General features: G+C 39.7%; 1 protein-coding gene across 3 annotated transcripts in view; it reads left to right on the plus strand.

Annotated features, from left to right (window-relative positions):
- The window catches only part of cntn3a.1 (contactin 3a, tandem duplicate 1), a 91,719-nt gene that overhangs the window by 77,641 nt on the left and 1,573 nt on the right, over positions 1-12,505 (plus strand). For all 3 annotated transcript variants that reach the window (XM_061834298.1, XM_061834290.1, XM_061834308.1), the window contains 10 exons: positions 355-530; positions 2,085-2,202; positions 3,761-3,919; positions 4,091-4,240; positions 4,567-4,637; positions 4,968-5,202; positions 7,503-7,618; positions 7,873-8,059; positions 9,464-9,576; positions 11,738-11,906. In XM_061834298.1, coding sequence (XP_061690282.1) covers positions 355-530; positions 2,085-2,202; positions 3,761-3,919; positions 4,091-4,240; positions 4,567-4,637; positions 4,968-5,202; positions 7,503-7,618; positions 7,873-8,059; positions 9,464-9,576; positions 11,738-11,906 — 1,494 coding nt within the window. The remainder of the gene's footprint in view (positions 1-354; positions 531-2,084; positions 2,203-3,760; positions 3,920-4,090; positions 4,241-4,566; positions 4,638-4,967; positions 5,203-7,502; positions 7,619-7,872; positions 8,060-9,463; positions 9,577-11,737; positions 11,907-12,505) is intronic.

Genomic DNA, 12,505 nt, shown 5'->3' on the forward strand with positions numbered 1-12,505 from the left:
TTGCAGTGCAGGTCGACTTTATTTTTTTTGTTCTTTGCCACTGCAGCAGAATAGTGACATATATGTAATCACATGCCTTAATTTATGCAACTCACACAAGAGGTACAAAATTTACTCTCTGGCAACCCAAATATAATTTATTCTGAGTTGACTGAATATCTGGGGCAGAAATAAAAGAAAGAAAATTGGTGAGGAGGGGGTGGTGTTTCTTGCAGTTACAGTCAAATGTTTATGAAGCAGCACAAAGAAAAGTAAAAGGATGTATCTCCACACTTGAAAAGTCGAGCAAAAAATCATGAATGAGAGAAAACATCTTGTTGAGGATTTTTCTAAACTAGTGCTCCATCTTTTCAGAGCCAACTGTGATCACAAGCCCAGCTGGTCATCTGGACGTGACGGTAGGGGAAAGCATTGTGCTGCCATGCCAGGTGTATCATGACCCCTCACTGGATCTCAAGTTCACGTGGTTCTTCAATGAGCAGCTAATCCACTTTGGCAATGCTGAGGCTTATTTTGAAAGAGTTGGCGGTGTAAGTGTAAGACACGCCCATACAATATATTCTGAGGGTTGCGCTGTCGAATACACCTGAATATATTTGACCACATCCTCCAAAACAACCCATAAATAAAAACATACGTGTGTTAAATATACATATAATTACACTCAACAGTATGCATAGTCGTTTCACTCTTGAGGAAATTTGTTTATATATATATCATATCATTTTATTGACCATACATCAGCGATCACCTTATTCATGGTTTGTTCATTAGAAATATACAGAAGGGTTTTTAGGACTATGTGGTTACCTGTTCAGTTAGTATTAGCGTCACAACCAGTTATTACATTACACAGTGCGCTGCCAAACCGAACACTTGACGATCTAATTATGTTGTTTGTCTCTTAAAAAGATGAGCAATTATAATTTACTGGCATCTTTATCATTACCCTTTTCATTCATTTGATTTTTTTGCATTTAACATGGTCACTGGCAATAATAGCCGAGTAATTTGTGTTCCCCTGCACTTCATTTAAACCCTTGACCCCGCTACATTCGGCTCAATAACATGCTGTGGGAAATAACGCTTAGGGAGGACAGTCACACGGTGATAAGACAAGAGGAAAGCACGCAGTGAAGTTAAAAATTGTTCATAGTCAAGGATATAATAATAAATAATATGAAATGGATAGCATTTTTTTACATTTTTCATGAAGTATGATTAAAACTGTAATGCAAAATAGATAAACTTCAAAAAGGTCCAGCTGCTACTTGAAAATGTGCCATATACGATATGCAATAGGCTTGTTTTTTAGAAAAAGAGAAGTACGTATACGTGCGAATGCCTCACTTTATTAAAATATACACGTATGTGTATACACACACGCGCGCACACACAGCGGGAATGTAGATGACTGGTTCGCACATCGGCCTCACAGTTCTGAGAACTGGGGTTCAAATCCCGCCCCTGCCTGAGTTGAGTTCACATGTTGTTACCATGCCCGTGTGGGTTTCCTCCATGCACTCCAGTTTCTCCCACATCCCGAAAGATGCACAGTAGGTTGATTGAAGACTCGAAATTGCCCCTCAGTGTGAATGGTCATTTATTTATTCAATACTTATATATATGCCCATAGGTGAGGTGGGAACGTAGATCGACTGGTAAATTGGTATATATGTACGTACATACACCTGTGGTGAGAGAGAGAGAGAGATTTATGATTTTTAAACACTAAATGCAATCATTCAGAAAGTTCTTCCTTTTAGTCTGTACAAACAGCCCTTTAAGTGTTAGGTAGTGATCGTTTAGTAATTAGAATGCATTTGACTTTGAACTATGTTTGCACAGTAAAAAAAGTTGAGCACATTAAATGAAAAAGTAGATGAAATAAAAAAGCTTTTAAAATCCAAACAACAACGATAACGACTGCCGACCAATGACTTCTTCTCCCTGAGATCAGGCCACTGCTTTCCCTACAAGAATTTCACAAATTAAATACCAAAACAAACAAACAAACAAACAAATAAAAAAAAACTAATATTTAAAGTTATAAATGAATTAACTGACTTGAAATGTTTTGACAGCGCTCTGCGGGGGACATCATGATCCGGAATATTCAGCTAAGGCATGCTGGGAAGTATACGTGTGCAGTTCAGACCAAGGTGGACAGTGTGTCTATTGCCACTGATGTAGTGGTCAGAGGTAAGATGCCCCTCCCACTAAATGTCGACCTAATCAAATTATTGGCAGTTTAGAAGTATATATAGATACAGTGTTGCACAAGAGAGAGAAATCTCATGAGTAAGAAAAATATGATTGTTTTTTTTTTCCTTATTACTTTGAATTATATTAAGCTGTATCATCACTACATCTTGGAAAAACGTGTGCCAAATGACTCAGTTACACACTTTTGTACAAAGTAGAGCCTGTGGGCCATAACATTTCTGATCAGCCCCCACAGTCTCTCTGAAGTCAAAACAAAATGAAAATTTTATTCAAAGCTTTTATTCCAAAATTGTTGCTTGCTTTCATTTGTAATGTGCAGGTGTGTGGGCAGTGGAGGCGGGCAAAAGCAATGACTTGTGTCTTGAGCGTTGCCAACTTAGCGACATTGCCCCTGTAATTAGCCACTTTTCTAGTGCTTCCAACAACTATTTAAAATAACTGAACAGCAACAATGCCAACAGGGCCCTCAAGATAACATTTCTATTCAGTGCTTGGTGGAGGGGAGACCAGGATTTGAACTGATAATGATTTTGGAGTCCAACTGGGAATGGCTCATAAAGGAGTTAGTGGTTGGCCAGCACATTTTCAAATTATTAATTAATTATTTATGTAATATTTAATTCAGTAGTGATGGAATGTTATTTTTTTACCCCTAATTTCCAAATGGCAATGACCTATGAGGTCCCTCAAGGTTGCATTGTTGGACCCCTTCTGTTCATCCTTTATGTGATGGGTCAAAATCTTCAAAAATGAAATTTTGACTATCAAAGCTATGCAGATGACACACAATTACAGTAAACTACTAAACTACAACAAAATGAAGATAACTGTTTTGGCAGGAAAGAAAAAAATGATATTTAATAAATACCTGGACTCACTATCTTTAAAAACCAAAGACCAAGTCTGAAACTGTTTTGATATATTCCACCCTGTTTTTCAAGAGTCATATCAAATCATTTACTAAAACTGCCTTTTACCATCTGAAAAACATATTCAGATTGCAGGCTTTCGTGTGTCAAGCAGATCAGGAGAAACTCATCCATGCTATGCTTTTATCTCAAGTACACTTGACTATTGTAATGATCTTCTGACTGGAGTCCCCATAAAGAGCATGAAACACCTGCAGCTCATTCAGAATACTGCAACTCGGGTTTTGACCACAACAAAGAAGTCAGAGCATATAACTCTAATTTGAAAGTCCTTACACTGGTTTCCAGTCAGCTTTAGAATGGATTTTAAACTTCTGCTACTTTCGATTGTTTATTTATTTATAATCAAATGCTTTTAATCATTGATTTAAACATTGATTTACCTTGTGTATGAAATGAGCTATTTAAATAAATTTACTTTGCTTTAATGATGACAACATATACCAAGTAGCATCTTATTGAAACTACAATTTGATGTTTTATCTAATGCATTAATTAATATAGAACACAATTGAGGATCACTTATTGGCGTGCCCCTTGACAATCTTTCCACTTTCTCACTTTGCCCCTTTGGAAAATAAATTCAAACTCTCTATCTACTGTAGGTCCTCCAGGCCCCCCTGTGGACTGTCAAGTGACTGAGATGACGGAGACCACAGCACTTTTGACCTGGGGACCTGGAATGGACAACCACAGCCCCATTCTAAGCTACACCATCCAGGCCAGGTCACCCTTCTCTCTTGGGTGGCAAGGAATTACCACTGGTAGGTTTCTTTCAACAAAATTATTAAAAAAAAATAAAATAAAATAAAAAAAGGAGGAAGAGTGGGCGGGACATGTCTCATTTTAAAAGTCACATATGAAGACTCACTGACAGCTCAGGAGCTGATCCTAAAGGATTTTGATGGAAAGCAATTTGGTGTAATGTCTCTTAGTTCCTGAGCTGCTCAATGGAAAGCAGCTATCAGCCACTGTCATTGAGTTGAACCCCTGGGTGGAGTACGAGTTCAGAGTACTGGCAACCAACAGCATTGGAACAGGAGAGCCCAGCAAAGCCTCTAGAAAGGCTCGCACCAAGGACACAAGTATGTCCCACTTACTCTTAATCAATTTCTCTCAACAAATTAAGCACAGCATCGGATATTGTGAAAGAACTCTATTCTGCCAATTGCTCACTCATACAGACTGTACACAAATATACTGCAGATATGAATCCTGATGTCTGGCACCTTTGGCAGCTTCTCATGCCTTTGAGAAGAGAAAAATGTAAAGCAAAAAAGATGGTGGCTGCATTGAAATTTCATTGATGGTTATATTGGTTGCATATTTTCATACAATTAAACTTAGTTCTGTGTGCAGAGGTGATCTTACACCGCATGGCACGTCATTCTCTCAGTTTATATGATTTAAGTTCCCAGGGTGACTCCGGCTAGAGTGAATGGCGGTGGTGGTGGACGCTCAGAACTAGTCATCACTTGGGAGGTAAACAATGAATTATTTCTTTTTTTTTTGAGAGTGATGAGAAAATCTTGTGTTTTCCTGCAACACATTTGTGCGTATTCTGTACTTTCACCGCTTTTTTGTCCTCTGAACTGTAACAAAAAGATTAACGCTCAAGCTCTGTTCAAATAGTAGAATTATTTTTACTTCTCAGTGTAAAGCTACTTATGCAGGGTGATAAGTACTTGCAATTTCAGCATCACCTTCAGCTGTAGTCCTCTAAATTCCAGTGGTGCATTTCATTTTGTATTAATAGCATATAGAGCTCACTTTCTTGAGTCATCCCTCTGAGTCATCTTATCCTTCTCTCAGCCAGTTTCAGAGGAGCTGCAGAGCGGTCCCGGTTTTGGCTATGTGGTGGCCTTCCGCCCACTCGCCGCACAGGGTTGGATGCAGGCTGCTGTCACATCCCCTGACGCCTCAAGATACGTCTTCAAGAATGAGAGCATCCCCCCTTATTCAGCTTACCATATCAAAGTTGGGGTTTACAACAATAATGGAGAAGGACCTTTCAGTCCCGTGGTTACCGTCTACTCAGCAGAGGAAGGTGTGTACAATAAGCACTCATGCAATTGTGCGGCAATTCGCATCTGATTAGTCCTGCGTAGTGTGTGACAGCAAGTCTCGCCTCGGAGAACATACAGTCAAACTGAGGCCTTCCCTTTTATCTACGAAATACAGACTATATATTTTTTTTCTTTTCAACGGGGCTGCACATCACATTTGTGGTTTGGAAAATAGAGAAAGATAAAAAAGAGCAAGAGAGGTTGTTGCTTGGTGTTCTTTTTTGGAGGAATTTAAATACGTACAGAATGAGACCGTGCAATTGGGTGCAGTTCTCTATTGTAGCTGTCGTCAATCTTTCCTGCACCATGGCTCACTTTCTTGTAAATGCAAAAGGGCTGGGCGATGCGTCTAAAAAAATTATATCATATTTTTCATATTGGTCCAAATTGGTACGATATAAAAGAAATAACTTTTTTTCAATCTTAAATGGTCCCTGATACTCTTAACCTTTAGATTTAAATATTCATTGGGCAAACATTGAACATGACATGGAACATTATACAACTGTGACAAACAAATATAATATGGACTGTATATTCAGGAAGATGCTTGGTTTCCAACTTTTCCCATTCTCAGGTAATTGGTAACGAGGGTGTACTAGTTGTGTCATCCACGCGAATCCCTTATATTCGACTATGCTTACTTGTAGGATGTCTTTTGTGATGTCATTAACGTGCATTTGTCAAACTTCGGTGTGTTTTCAAATTTTCACCATAATGCATAGCGGGAGAGAAATTGGACTCTATCTATGCTCTGCTCAGGTCATGTTTTTTGGTGGAGGGTGGGGGTGGGGATTACCCATTGCTTGGGTTTGGGATACCAATAACACCGCGCTCTAGCAAGCTGGCGAGTTGGCCTCCAAGTCTCCCATTTATGTCTTCTAAACGTAAGGGTATAAAAATGAGTGGGCGAGCAAATGTACTAAATGAGCTATCAAGAACTACCATTACACGGCGCAGTGAAGCCATAGCCGTTGTCTGAGGATTTGACCAAGCAACTTTTGCAGGACATTGCAGACTGCGAGTGGTTCTCACAGCAGCCAGATGAGTCTACAGACATGAGTGACGCAGCCCAGTTTTACATTTTTGTTGAATTCCAATCTCTGTGCTTGAGAAATTCATATTACCGTGTAAGCACCTGAGAAAGCACCACTGAGCAATACAAAATGAAGAAGAGAAATAATCCCCCCTGCCCCCCCTGTAGGTAGATCGCGGGAGGTTGGCTGCTTGAAAAGTAGAGCTTGGGGCGAAAAGGCTTGGGCACTTTTGCCTGTGGTAAAATAGATTGGTGGCATTCTCTGTCTTTGTATGGTAGACACAATTTGCAGCAAACGCTTGCAGTGAGACTTTACAAAATCCCAAAAATTTATCTGTCAAGACATGGAGGAATAAAATCGATCAAATTCTGTCAACCCATCTCCTGTCTATCGGGGAAAGGATATTTTACGATATTTATCTTTATCGTTTTATCACCCAACCCTAAAGACATTTTTACCGACTGTACAGGTAGACTGAGACGCCCACGAGCACGGCATCTCGTCGGTGCCTCCTTTGAGCTCAGCCACAATTGCCTCCCTGCGCGTTGCAATGTTTGTAATTGACTTTCTCATGCGGTTGATGTTCACGGCTGAGCTCAATTTGAACTGAAAAAAGAACGAATCATTTCATAATGTGAAAGATTTATTTTTTGGAAAATTGTTTTGCATTCAAATTTGCTTGGGGTTTAAAAGTCTGTTTGTCTAAGTTGAAATCTGTTTAAAATGACTGCTTGTGTTGAAATTATGCAAAGAAAATGTTTTCAATATGGTTTGTCTTTTGCGGAATTTCATTTATTGGCTCTGGATCCAGAGATTCACTGCATCCTCACTTAAATTGTGGGCTACTTATAACCTTGTTTACTTGTTTAACATTTACAAAAACCGAGAAAATAGCCCTTCTAAAATGATCAAATTTATCAACAATTTATATTATAATACAATACAATGCACAATGATACGTTTCATTTAACACGCAGTTTCTCTATTAAACTGGGGTTCAACATGTCTTTCAAGTGATCTTAGCATTGAAACAAGTTTTACTTATTTTTTTCAAGCTACTGCACTTTTATGCAAACTGGCAAAGCTAGCGAAGCTTCAAATGTCACAATGCCCTTCCAGTTGTCAACATTATCAGACAGTAACCAATCATTATGCACTTCTTTATTTAAAAAAAAAAGCAAAACAAGTGTGAAGCAAATAAATCTGTCTTCATTCCGATCTGGCCTGTCTTGTGTACATTTCAGAGCCCAGCAGAGCGCCGGGGAGGCTGAGGGCGAAGAGCGTCTCAGCATCTACAGTGGAGGTCAGCTGGAAGGCTCTGGCCTGGAGCAATAATCGCAGACGCATCTTGGGCTATGAGGTGAAAAAAACACATGCCCACACACACAAAAGCAATTGTATGAACAAAACCAACAACTAACTTTTTATAGCTAACTTTTATTACTATACTATTTATGCATTGGTATATTGACGAGGACAACCATACTTAATGAATTTATTTAATTAATACACTTTACCTGGATATACTGTTTATAGCACGATATGCGGTATGGTTCATCTGGCACCATATGGATAAAAGTAATGTGTAGTTTTTGTTATGATGTGTGTTTTTAGTTGCAGTACTGGGGGGTAAAGGAGAAGCAGGAGGCAGCCAGTGTGATTAGGACAGTGGGGAATAAGACTTCAGTGCTCATCAGGGATCTGGAGGGCAGCAGTACCTATTTGATGTCCCTACGAGCTTATAACAGTGCCGGAGTGGGTCCACAGAGCAACACTGTCAATGTCACCACCAAGAAACCTCGTAGGAACTCCTTTCTTTCCTATTTAAATAATTTTTAATCATGGAAAGCACATTGAGTTACCTTGTGTATGAAATATGCTACACTAACAGATTTGCTTGCTTTTTTTATCTAACTGGATAAGCTTTGTCTATTTGATGTGAATGTGTGTGATTTTTTTTTTTCATCGCTTTCCAGGTAACATATACCATGTTGATTCATTCATTCATTCATTCTCTGTTCCTCTTATCCTCACAAGGGTCACGGGAGTGCTGGAACCTATCCCAGCTGTCAACAGGGAGGAGACAGGGTACACCCTGAACTGGTTGCCAGCCAATCGCAAGGCACATAGACAAACTGCCGCGCTCACAATCACACCTAAGGGCAATTTAGAGTTTCCAATTAATGGTGCATGTTTTTGGGATGTGGGAGGAAACCGAAGTACCCAGAGAAAACCCACACAGGCACAGGGAGAACATCCAAACTCCACACAGGCAGGGCCGTGATTTGATCCCCAGTCCCCAGAACTGTGAGGCAAACTCTCTAACGTGTCACTCCACCGTGCCGCCAGGAGCAATTCAAATATTATTTATTTTAGACAACAGACTGTCAGACACGGTACATATTTCCTTCCCAAAATAAAATACAATAAGTTACACCAGCAGGAGTCAACTGGAAAGGCGATAAGACTGTATGAGTCTTACGCTTTAAAAAGTGGTTGTTAAATAATGCCAGCCTCCCAAGTCTTATCAGATAACAAATCAACCGTGACAATTAGTGAAAGAGCTGAGAAAAAAAATACTCTGAAGGTTAGTGTATGAAGCGGAGGAGTTGCTGACATGCTAACTTTGGCAACATACAGTATATGCATGACCAGCATATTAACCAGGATCATCTCCCACAATTAATCCCATTTCTTTGTTAATTCATACATATATACGTTCTATCCTGCTTGATTACTTTCTACAGTTTGTTTGACTGCTAACAGGGGTAAAAATCATGTACCATTCATCACTTCCTGTTCTCCGTGTTTTGTCTACATTTCATGTCACAAAAGGATTAACTACATTACAACCAAGCCGTTATTCTAAGGCCTAAAGTGAACAACAGCTGTTTAGTTTGAATTTTACATTTGGATTAGATAGTTGGATAGTACTCCAGGCGTATTTTTTTTTTTTAATCAAAAACAACTATCACAATGGTTTTGACATTTGTCACATTGTGTGTCGTCACCTCATCCCTCCCAAAAAACTAACCAAACCCACTTGTGTACCCCTTGAGTCACTGTGCAACCTTTAATTGGGGATATCCTGTATGCTGAGATCCTTCTTGACTCGAATGTATATTTATTGGCTAACTTGTTGTTTTTTATCCTCTCACTACTCCCTCTTCACCTCCCCTCTCCAACTTTCTCCCTCTCACTCTAGCACCCAGTCAGGCCCCCAACAAAATCATGTGGAACACCTCCAACTCTAAGGTCGTCCTGCGCTGGGACCAAGTGCACGCTCTGGAAAACGAGTCTGAAGTTATGGGTTATAAGGTAAAGCGTGTAAACCTTGCACGTTACCAACAAGAGAAAAGACTCAACATTATTTCAATGCAGGCAGAAGCGTGAAATAAAAAAGGGACACATCAGTGTAACGCAAGGGCAGGAAAAGAGGTGATTAGCTGCCACAGAGTGAGAAGAAAGTCAAACCAATGACAGAGCAAATAAATGGCTAACAAGGGGGATAGCATTTGTTTTTCTATTCATATGATTGTATTAGTTGAATATGAGAAGTAAGGTGACTAACTGTGTCAAATATGATGGATAATTTGCTGTGATTGTGGTTAAGCCTCTTGGGATAATTACTCTATGGACTTATCTTCATTAAATAAAATCAACACGTTTTTCCGGACTCGACAATTGCCGTTGTTGCGGTGAGACAGTGTGGGAATCCCACAGTAGGTCCACAGAGTTGGACGGCTGTGTCATTCACCGTTGGGCTCACAAAAACATGACTGAACGCTACACCCTTGGCGGTGTTAACGCCATCTGATACTTGCGCCATGTGCACTGCGTAGATTCATGCAACAGAAACATTAATGGGGACGTTAACTGTTTTGTGTCGCTAATGAGCTAGTGGGTTGAGAAAATAGCTCGCTCCACCGCAGCAATGTATTTAAAAACAGTTTTTTAAGCATAATCACAGTGGCACACGTTATTCAGCCAGGAGTTGACCACAGTGAACATAAACGTATATTTGATTGAAGAGTACTTTTTTTTGCCATCACGGTTGAAGTAATTCGGAATGAAGATCTCCGGTCAACCGTTTACATGCAATGTGATCTATTCTTACCGGGTGGTAACATGTGCACTACATTTATATGGACCACCCTGGTGACACGCACACGTCGTCCTGAGTGTCACTTCATTTGTCAAGAGAAAGGTCCGTCGTCTGTACCCCCCCGAACCAATACTGAATAGTATTTATAATTCACGATGTACAGTAACTATCGATGAAATAGCTTGCATTCTTTGTCATCAACATCTATTACCTACCTATTAATGGGCCGACAATCCAACGCTTGGTGCATTCCGCTTAAGACTGATATTAAGAAAGATATAAAACCTGGCGTCGCCGGCTATAGACGCTGCCACAAGCCATAGACGCTGTGATATCGCCAAGGACCAAACAGCAAAGCTGTTTTCCATATTTAAACTAAGAATAACAGCAAAGCAATCAGTGCAAAGCTCTTTTACATATCACATATTAATGACAAATCCAGCCATCTTAATTCTCAGGTGAAAAACAAATAGAATAGCTTGAAAAAGGGCGTCCTGGGTATTTTCAACCCAATTTATCATACAAACCCAATTTAAGTGTATTCGAGATTGGAAAAAATGCCATGGGACCGCTGACAACATATTCAATGACAACCTCTGACGGAATTGTTTCATCTTTGTAAGGATGTGTTTTTTTGACACAGCTCTTATATTGATTTTGCTTATTTGCTCATCTTTGCCAGTTGTATGGAGTGACAGGCAGAGGTATTAAATGCTCAGGTACACCATTTACCATTCATATGACAAAATACAGTGATCCCTGGGAATACCAAAAAAATGTCAGTTATTGATGCCCCACTAAATTTCTATTACAATCGTGAACTTACACTCTAAATACACGATAGTAGCTCAAAACTGTACAAAATCCCCCCTTTGAAATGTTTTTTTTTTAATGCATCAAAAGTTTACATCATTTTGACTAACAGCTCAAGTTAAACTCCTCCCTGCCATACTGTACAATGCTTGTTTCTCAGTTGAAATAATCACTTGTAAATACTTCCTAAACACCGAGCCATAGTACTTTGCTGTTCAGGTAAGGATTTGGCGGCATCGTTTGGTATGTTAAGATGTCACAAAATGAGTACATACTACAAGAATAGGTGAGTTTTTAGTTATAGTATCGTGTTCAACACACCAGATTTGACATATAGTGAATTTGTAAGTACAAGACTATTTTTTTGAGCATACTGTTTCAATATGTTGTGCCATTTTTGCTCAGCAGTGTGTCTCATCATTTTTCTCCTGTCAAATATGATCCAATAAAGGTTCCGCGCCGGTACCTGACAAAGTGTCCAGTGATCATCACCGTAACCTTCTCCTGTGACTCGATGTTTCATTGCGCAGGAAGCAAACTGATATTGTGTTTGTACCATAGGTGATGTACAGCCAGGACAAACACAGCCGGCCTAGTGTGGTGGAGACAAACACCACATCCTTAGAGTTGTCGCTGCCGGTCAACGAGGGCTACGTCATCCAGATTAAACCTTTCAGCGAAGGCGGGGAGGGCATAAGCAGTCGCCAGATTACAATCCCCAAGATAGCAGGTTGGAGAGTCACCCGATATATCATATGTAAAGCATGCTATCAGAACATTTCCTGCCACCTTGTACTGCTTCTCATGTTATCCTTTAATTGGAAACATGAGATCTGAGTGTGTAGTGACAACGAGAAATGTTAAACGCTTTTAAGAGAGCCTTCCAGTGTGTGTTGCTGTTGATCTGTAATGCATACTTGACAGATCCTTTTTTCCCCCTACAAAACATGACAAGAGGCCTTAACCGTGGATCAGTTTGGAATATTGCAGAGAGAAGAGCTGCAGGGTCAGGCTTTTGATTTCACTGCGTCCCATCTAGTCGGTTTAAGTGTGACCATTGTATTGATTCCAAAGAAAATCCAGGCATCGTTAAATGTTTCACAAAACAAAAGATGATATACAGAAAGTAAGCAGTCGAATCACGTTTACCTCATTACTTTTCAACAGCCAGCACCAGAAATATTATTTGAAGATTAAGAACTTGCATCCAAAGAATAATGTGCTTTTTACTTGTAAAACGTTATTGCTTTTTAACTTTTTTTTTTTTTTTGTTTGCAACTGTCATTCTTGTCTGCTTAAAAATTGTGCGTCACACTACTGCCACCCAGT

Source organism: Syngnathoides biaculeatus, chromosome 2, assembly GCF_019802595.1.
Source record: "Syngnathoides biaculeatus isolate LvHL_M chromosome 2, ASM1980259v1, whole genome shotgun sequence".
NCBI classification, from domain to species: domain Eukaryota; kingdom Metazoa; phylum Chordata; class Actinopteri; order Syngnathiformes; family Syngnathidae; genus Syngnathoides; species Syngnathoides biaculeatus.